General features: G+C 36.5%; 1 protein-coding gene and 1 pseudogene across 1 annotated transcript; both read right to left on the reverse strand.

Annotated features, from left to right (window-relative positions):
• Positions 1 to 409: 409 nt before the first annotated feature.
• LOC120126504 lies at positions 410 to 1860 on the reverse strand (annotated as a pseudogene).
• Positions 1861 to 3832: 1972 nt separating this feature from the next.
• On the reverse strand, positions 3833 to 7809 carry LOC120126408 (65-kDa microtubule-associated protein 1-like). Its single transcript, XM_039144612.1, has 10 exons — positions 7696 to 7809; positions 7023 to 7117; positions 6718 to 6921; positions 6320 to 6568; positions 6028 to 6243; positions 5649 to 5804; positions 5261 to 5572; positions 5075 to 5162; positions 4479 to 4624; positions 3833 to 4321 (listed from the first exon to the last, which is right to left on the reverse strand). The coding sequence occupies exons 2-10, from the start codon at positions 7092 to 7094 to the stop codon at positions 4019 to 4021; spliced, it is 1746 nt and encodes a 581-aa protein (XP_039000543.1). The 5' UTR covers positions 7095 to 7117; positions 7696 to 7809; the 3' UTR covers positions 3833 to 4018.
• Positions 7810 to 9202: the final 1393 nt, after the last annotated feature.

Below are 9202 nucleotides of genomic sequence, written 5' to 3' on the forward strand. Positions count from 1 at the left end.
AACAGTTCACAAAACTCTGTTCATTTACACCCGTAGAAAGAAACACCTCATAGATTTGGCAAATTTGCAATAGTGGAGATGTGTTTACCAAATTTCATACAGTTTCTGCAATCCTTTGATAAGTATGGACTTTGTTCTTTTTCAACCTTAACCTAATACTATGGACAGTCATATTTCAAGCCCAAAACAATCACAACATGAGAGCTTATGTTTGATATACCAGCTTTCTAATAAAATGTACAATGTGTAATTCAAATGCTTTTACCATGACAACGAACGATGCAACATTTAAGCCAATGTCCCCAGCCTGTCTTTGTAGCCTTGTGAAAGCTGGAGATTGCCAAAATGAAATGAACTATATAAGCTGAATCTCTTGCGGTATCTTGAAGATGATTAATTATGCATTCATCTATTTATGGGGAGTTGAGTTTTCAAGAAGGGTCTTCTTAAATCTCTCTAAATTGATCTTTAGATCTTAGCCATCTACATACACAGACCTGTGTGCATAGTATCCCTTAGAGATCACTGATTCTGGATCACTAATCACAGGGTGATCTTTTCCGTAAGTGTCGAACAACGAACTTTCCTCTGGTTCGATCTTGTACTCCAAGTACCGAAGCCCCATTGCCTTTGCCGGTTCACCAAAGTAATTGGTTGCCGCCCATTCAAGTGTCAATGGCACCACTTGAACCACCACAGCACCTGTGGGCAAAAAAATCTCATTTGTTAGACCAGCACCATGTGCTCCAACCATGACACTACATGAGTTCACCACCTCAGCGAACTCGTCCAAGTTCGACACTCTCTTAGGTTCTGCCCTTGTGACTTGGAAGCCTAGCTTCTCCATCATCTCCACCATTTCTTCTTCGTTCAAAAACCGTCTTGAATTACGGCGCGATATAAGCATAAGCACCGGTTTTTTAATCTCAGACACATGGTTTGTTTTCAGATTGTATGATACTTTCAAGAAGTGCTTGAAATCAAATATGGAATAACCTCCTGGAATATCAGTAATGTTGAGGGCTAGATTGTTATGGAATTTAAGCCCTATTACAGCTCCTGGAAAACAATGAACGCTCTCATCATCAGGATTTATAACATCATAACCAGACAAGTGAGACAGAACCCTGTTGTACTTTTGTGCCCACCCAAGCTGGTAATCTGTGATTACAAACTTTAGTCGAGACAGAAAATGGCGAGTTGTGATGAACAAAGGGATGATAATCTCATTGAATTCATGAAAAACATTGCCTGTGAAGCCTTTTGAAGAGAAGACAACAGCTGTGACATTGTGGGTGGAATTGCAGGCTGGTGGCGGATCAATGGTGATGTTACCATGAAGAATCTGAACAGGTGAGACGAGTTTCATGGCGGTTTCATCTTCTTTCCTTGCATATGGCTTAACAATTCTCTTGACTAGTGGTTGATGATCATATGGAACATAAACTGTCAACCCTTTGTTAAAAATCCTTACTGGTTTATTTGTTATGAATACCTCTGAATGAACATCAGTGTGGCATGAAAATCCATTGGAATCATACTGAACTCGATCATCTCCTGTTTCATTAATCAACACAATATATACACTTTATGATTGTGAATTGGCATGAATTGAATTTTAAGAAGTGAAAGGAATGAACCTCTAACAAGCCTTCTTAATAGAAATTATTGAGGATCAACTGCATCAACATTGATCCTTGAATCTGATAACCTGTAGCCCCCTTCATTTCCATGGAGTTTCAAGTCGGCCAAGTTTATGGTGTCATTAGATTGAAAAAGTGTAGCATAAACCAGAACAGTTAACACCAAACAGGTAGCTAAAGTTGCACAATTCACCAGCCTTTTCGATTCCTTCTCCATCTCCTTTCAAACTGCAAAGAAAAAAAAAGTCCCTATTTGATTGTAATGCTAATGAATTTCTTTGAAAAACCCAGATTAAACTGAGTTAAAAAGAAGCAAAGAACAAGTTTGGACAAGGTACCACATTCTTCCCATTCAAATACAAATCAAACGTGACATCAGAGACGCGTAGGAAAGGCCGGTATGCATCAATAAAGTAGCAGATTCAAGGTGCTTTTAATTCATTTTGTTTGTTGGATTTTGACTACCGTGGAATGTCGCTAGTTGAATCAAAGGAAATCAAAGTTATTTCTGAACTGAAAAGGTCATTTTTCCCATACGTAAATCTAGGTGCGATCTGAGAATAAACATCATGTAAATGCTCTTAGTTTTCAGAACCCGACCTATAGTTGTTTCACTTTTAATCGAGAGGATATGACTTCAACTGTAGAAGATTACATGGCCTTGTTTCATTTGGAGAAGGTTTAAGTCGATCAAATTTATGTGTTTTAATAGTTAATGAAATATTAATACTTTCTGTTCCTTTTAACCCAAATTACATACATCTTAGAATTTCCACTGATGCTAGAATAAAGCTTAAGCAATAATTGGATCCATTCTCTTCAAACTGCACAATCAAAAGCAAGTTAACAAAGTATGTCCAAACCGATAACAAGAAACAAATATTTCCTTTGAGGTTTATGCATAATTCTTAAAAGAAATACATATATCACACATTGATTTAAGCTCCCTTCTATTGAGATTCTTCCTCTGGTGGTGGTGATGAATGAAATATGAAAATATCAGCTTCTTCTGGTAGCCTAAAGCTCACCCTTTTCTTCGACCTCCCACTTTGGCTCATGCTCAAAGAAACCTCAATAATGTCTTCTTCTTTACCAGCTTTCAAACTCCCCATCGCTTTAGACGTGCTGCTGCTGCTATTTGTGTTTCCTATAACGGAAGACGGGAAAACTCTTTTGGAGGAGTGATGTTTGAAAACATGGTATTCACCCGTCCCGTTTATCTTTTGCAGCCCTGGTGAAGCAATCAGCCAATCCTCCAGGGTGAGCTCTGTCGCCCTGTTTCGCTGCTGCTGCTCTTTTTCCTGCAACAATTCAGTCTCTTTTGCTACGTTTTTCCACATGCACACCAACATCAGAAAAGACAGGACCGAGCAAGAACTTCGGTCACGACCGTTGTTGTGCTTTGGTTCCCCTTGATCGGACAACCTTGATTGTCCGAAACAAGAGAATCTACAACCCATGTCTTCAACAAATAAAAAATCATAAACTGAAGAACTTTGTTTAGGTACTGTCCATAAATCATTATACAATAAGTTTATATATAGGATTCCTAGATGGATTCTCCAAAGATTCATACGGAAATAGCTTAGTTGTTATCGATACACAGTCATTGGTCAATGTTAAGCTAAACTTGTTTGTGTCTGAGCAAGACTTGTAGGACTACAGAATCTGTACCTGATTTCCTTATCCAAATGACTAAAACCCCCTTACTGATACCATATGTTCCCATAATTCCATGGGCAGAAACAGAATCTAATACAGATTAAGTTTGCTGAGAGGTAGGGACGCACTGTCTTGACTTATACACCCTACATATATATGCTGACAAACGAACTTTGTTGAATTTGGTGAAGAATCCAAGAAAACCAAAGCAGTGGCTGAAAACAGTTGTCGATTAAAGCAGTAAGTACATGTTCTTCCTCAAATAAATTACATACGAAGAAAAAACAATGAAAGGCTATCAGCCTATCACAGACAGCCGAAACATTAAAATTTAAGTCAATGGAATTGTTTAGTTAATATTACACAGTTGATTAAACAGTTTTGAAAACCTGAATTGTACTAAAAACAGCTTCAAGTTGATTGATTGATCGACTGGTTGAAAGATTTTCAATGCCGACACCGAATTATATTGCAACTCTTTTATATTGGAGAAAATGTAACAAATCTAACCAGAGAAAACAAGAATGTGAATCAAAAAGCAGCTTCCAAATGCAAAATATCACAAATATTACACATCTACGAACATTATACTCTCCGGTCACAGACTATATCCCTACTACAACAAGAGCTCTTCGATTGAGACTAATTCGCTAAATGAGATCTGGTAATAACAATAATAACAAGACACGAGTGTAAAATCTATCCTTTTATTACTAGGATGATGCTGGAACTGGATCAGTTCCAGAAACGTGAGAGGCTGCATCCTCTTTTGATATTGAGACACGGTTGGAAGGAGATGCCAGTTTCGTGCAATCCCTCCTTCCATCTCCAGCACCAGACCTGCTTCCATTTTGGCTGGCGTTTAGTGATAACCTTTTGCTAGGGGTTCCGTTGCTTCCACCATTAGCTCGAGGACCCACCATCTTCTTCGTACCAGATGCTCGAGCAGGGCTTGGCCTTGAACCGAAGATGGCTTCTTGTTCAGGGTTTTGCTGCTCGCTGAACTTCTTCTGATCCTGCAATTCCGTGAGTTAACTATATTTAGCAGAAGAGTAAATACCTTATATGCTAAACAAGAGACATTTTAGCTGTAAACTCTTTTTTGAGTTCACTTTCATCCTATCAAGTCCTAGGTCTATGCTTTTTAGAACTAATAATGAATCGAAACCTTACCTTAAGCCTTCGTTTTTCTTCTCTTTCTTGCCTAAGCATCGCATATTCATCTAGCATGGCAAGGAGGGGAACACCGTCATACGTGAACGTTATGCCGCGAGCTTCTTCCCATACTCGAGTTTTGGCAACCAAAGTGTCAATCATGCCTACAAAAGGCCAATAAAACCAATTTAAAAAATCTGGCTTGCAGCCGTGCTATGCAGATCTGAAGTGGAATTATAGGCTTCAGGGAAGATTTCAGCTCTTATTATTCGAATTCCATGCTGTAACCGCCTCATTAATTTTATTAAAAAAATCTTCATCTTTAAGATTTAATTTTTTATTTGATTACCACAATCTAGATTGGTAAAAAGGAAGTGGGTACCAAAATTTAGTGCATACTTTCTACCGAGCCTAATAAAAAATAGGTTAGAAGGAACTTTAAGACCAGAAATTGAATTGCAATTTGCAAATGATTTTCACAGAGATTTTGTATTTATTTATACCAACAGTATTGCCTTCTATTTAATAGGGGGGGGGGGAAATGCAAATCCACACAATATTCACCAATGGCATAAGAATCACCATCCTGTAAATACGATTCTAGAAGGTCCTACCTGGAATTTTGTTGACAAGAATACGAGCTTTCTCGGCACGCTTGAGATTTAAGTGTGCACCCCTGCTTGAATTGTACCTATGCTCATCCTGTCCCAGCAAGAAAATATCAGTGGGAGCCTAACGCTCAATGTCATTAGAGGTAAAACAAGAAATGAGCGTTCACAGTGAGAACATCATCACAATACCCGATTATAGTCTTCAAGCCAACTTTCTTCTTCACAAGCTGACATCCATTTTTCGACCCTATCTAATATTTCTTTTCTACTATGGGCTTCTTGTTTTGCTTTTGCTATCTGATTATCCATGTCAGCTAGTAACTCCGTAGGCTCAACATTCCCAGAATCAATCAGAGCCATAATTTTCTCCCTATCAGCCTCTGGATCTATCTCTATATGCACACGGGAAAATATCTCCTCAAGCTCCACTTGCTTTTTGAAGGTGATTTCCTTCATCCTGCTTGGTTTTAGCTGATCAAGCTGTTCAACTTCTGTCTCCGCCTTCCCGGAAACGGAAAACGAATGTAAGCAACAGTTCTCATTCAAACTTAAACACCAACTAATAAACTCGACTTACCTGCTCAATCAAATCAAGAGCAAGAGCACCAGGCATAGTCACTTCATCAACTGAAGAAGAGATGTTGCAGGTAACATGGTCGAATAATCTTCTTTCTTCTTCAGGTGTGTCCATCAAATTCCAGAGATCAATTAGCCGAGTTGCTAACTCTTGAAGCTGTCAAAAGAGGAAAGTGTTAACCTCATAATCTCATTTATTGGAGCAAAAATACCAAGAAGAGTATATTTAACTCATATATCTACATTACTATAAAGATGATTCCGTAAGGACATATATCAATCTGCGATAGTTCAAGTAACGAAGCATCAAGAAGAAAAATGGGTAGTACATTTTCAAAAGGAGAAAAGATGATAAGAATTGCTGCATACAACAAAGATACCTTATGAAGCCTTTGTTTCTTATCTTCATTTAGAGCTGAAATTGTTTTGGCCAACCTCGATAGGGTGTCATTGCTGATGCTCTTTGACTGCACACCAGTAGTGTCATCTAAGCTTGGATGAACTTCATTTACAGTACTAAAGAAGTCCATTCCGAGGACAGCACATAGATCATGCACAGTACTGACAAATTCAAGGACTTTATGCAGCCGATCACTCTGTAATGTCAAATGAGAAGTTAGTGAATTGATGCATGTATAGACTACAGACCAGGATATCTAAGGCAATGGATACCTTCTCCTTTTGAAGCTCTTGCAGCTTTACTTGATATTCATCCAACTTCTTCAGGGACAAGTCTGACTCATCCACTGCCAGAGCACCAAGCTCACTAGCATTCCCAGCAATTTCCCCACATATCTTCTGAATATGCGATTGTACATCAGAAAACTCCTTAACTCTCTCCTCTTTCTGTTTCCACAGCTGTTTGAGTGCTGGTGCAATAGCTGCAAGTTGTTCCTTGATTGTTCCCGATGCCTTCTCAGGCTGTAATCAAACCCAAAGGAATGATGAGGGATCCAGCTCACAGTCTCTTATTGTGAACTTATAAATAGCATTAATGTGCATGTAAAGAGTAATGGGTTCCTATTATCTAAAGAAACTTTGAGTATAAGGTGAAATAAGTGATTACTCACAATGTCGACCAAAATTTTGTCTCCAAGAGCAAAGACAAGAGTAGAAAGCTCAAGCTTGGCATCTGACAAGACCTGAAGAAGTTGTGCTCTTGATGTTGCAGCCTGCTCAACCTTCCTCTTGTATACATCCAAGCATTCTTGTTCTATCTGAAGAAGCATCTTGTCTGTCTCTTCATCACTTTCACCAACTTCATCCCAAATTTCCTACAACCAATTGCAGAACAATTTACAGGTTATGTTTCCACATAACTGTACTAGAAACAAAGGGTTTATATGTACGAGAACCAACTTAAAAGTCACATTACCTGCAATTTCTGCATTAAAGAACCACAGGTGGTTTCTCCAAGAAGAGGGTTTTCAGCATCCGTTACTGCCATTAAATCTACCACGTCAAACTAGCCTGCATCAAGGGACACGTTTAATAGACATTTAATACAAGTTTCCTTTGAATCAGGAGCCACAATTGAAAAGAACAAACCAGGAGTAAAGAACCATATGAAGACCAGCAAGAAACAGCAGACTAAATGATATAAACATCTAACAGTTAGGAGAAGCTTCAAGAATTATAGTTGCAAGTAAAGAATATCATGGCAATAAAATGTTTAAATTTGAAGTGAACAAAGACACCAATTGAAAAGGCATTGGCATATCGAATCAGTATAAAAGAAGCTCAAAGGAGTAACCAATGTCCAGTGCCACTATGGCATTGAGCAAACAGATTAGATAATACCTCTAAATATTTATTTAGGAACTGCAACAAGCTGACAAACAGGAAGTATTAATTAAGTAAGATCATACCAAAGCAGAAGTCAAAAGAACAGACTCAATCAGTGACTATGGCACCAAAGTGCAGTAGATCAAGCATACTTGTAGAAAATTTGGCTTCTCAAACACTGAATTTTTTTTTTCAGAAAATACTGAAAACTGAAAATGCAGTGAAGAAAACAAAGAACAACAAGAAGAAGAAATAAGGCATACCCAGATCTTTTTTTCAGCAAAGATTTCTGGTTTTTCTTCTTCAGATCTAAAGCTTTGATATTTGCAGAGAGCAAGTTCATGAGAGACAGAGAGGCTTAGATACAGAGAAGAAAGTGAAAACTGCAGAGTGTGGGACCCTTTGTTGTATCTCCATGTCCGGACAATTTCTTTTTATGGATAAATACCCCTGTTTTTCCGTTATTTACTATGATGCCGCTATCTCGATCTCTATTGTTTCGAATTTACTTGATTCTCCCTTGTGATTTTTGGGACTACCAAACAAATTATTTGTTCAATTCTAAAATTAAAAAGTAAAATATATTTATGCTTTAATCAAAATAAAAATTATTCAATTATTTGTTCACAACTTTTAAATATGAATTCTATTTATTTAATAATCTAAATAAAAATTAATCTTGTTGAACTATTTAAATTTTAATCAAAACTATGTAAAGCAACTCATTATTTTATTTCATTACTCAAAATAAGTATTAAATAATAATTTTAGACTTATATTAATATATTACAAATATATTTTACATGATATTTAAATTATTTATAATTTTCTTTAGCCATAAAAATATTGTTATTAATACATGAATCAATATACCTTGGTAGTTAAAGGAATCGTTGTTAATCTTAGAAGTCACGGGTTCGAACACCAACAACTGCAGTAGAATCACCTTAGTTTTATAAAAAAAAACTATATTGATATTAATAATAATTCAAATTGAGTTGAATTTATCAATGGAAGAATTATGATTATTGAATTAGTATTCAATCAAGTATTCCACTCATTATTTCCTATGGTTATTGATTTTTTTAATAAAAGATTATAGAAAGATTCTCGGGAAGGACTTCGTTGGCTATATAGGTTAGGTAAGAAAAAAATTAAAAGTTAAGGGTGTTTGAGAATTATTTTGGAAGTTAAGACATTTGTTATAGTGCACGTAAAACTCGTTATGTGGATGCGATAGTTTTAAAAAATAAATTAGAAAATTAAAATTCATCACGTATATTGTAACAAATATCTTATATCCTAAAATAATTTTAAAACACCTGTATTTTCAAGTTTTTCTTTCCGTGTTAATTACTCCCAAAATTTACTTACTCGGGAAGAGATAGTTTTTATTTTTAAATTTTTTTAACATCGTTTTCTAAGTTTTCACATTTTTAAATTTTTATCTTTAGATAACGTGTATCCAATAAAGCAATTCTTGCTACTACTGCCTTTCCTTCAGTGCCATGATAATTGAGAGCTAAGTGAATTGCACCAAAGTGAATATGAGAATATCCAACTTCCGACATTTTTTTGGAAAATCTGGAGAGATTTTTAGAGTGACAAATTGTTCTGCTGCAGATCTCGTGATAAAGTGTTTATCAAAACGGGATGATTGGACATACTCTTTGACACCTTTAGAAGTTGTATGGAAGAGGGACTTAATGCTTTTGATAGGAAAAATGAAGGTTTTCTATAAGTAGAATAGGGATTTATAAGAGGAAGCTA

Source organism: Hibiscus syriacus, unplaced genomic scaffold (genome assembly GCF_006381635.1).
Source record: "Hibiscus syriacus cultivar Baekdansim isolate YM2019G1 unplaced genomic scaffold, ASM638163v2 tig00110458_pilon, whole genome shotgun sequence".
NCBI lineage: Eukaryota > Viridiplantae > Streptophyta > Magnoliopsida > Malvales > Malvaceae > Hibiscus > Hibiscus syriacus.

What these genes read in the sequence shown, in the direction of transcription:
- LOC120126408 (XM_039144612.1), bottom strand. Translation starts at nt 7,094, where the DNA reads ATGGCAGTAACGGATGCTGAAAACCCTCTTCTTGGAGAAACCACCTGT. An exon ending in AAGAGCTTCAAAAGGAGAAG is followed by an intron (nt 6,244 to 6,319) that starts GTATCCATTGCC and finishes TTGACATTACAG; the next exon opens with AGTGATCGGCTGCATAAAGT. An exon ending in AAGAAAAACGAAGGCTTAAG is followed by an intron (nt 4,322 to 4,478) that starts GTAAGGTTTCGA and finishes ACGGAATTGCAG; the next exon opens with GATCAGAAGAAGTTCAGCGA.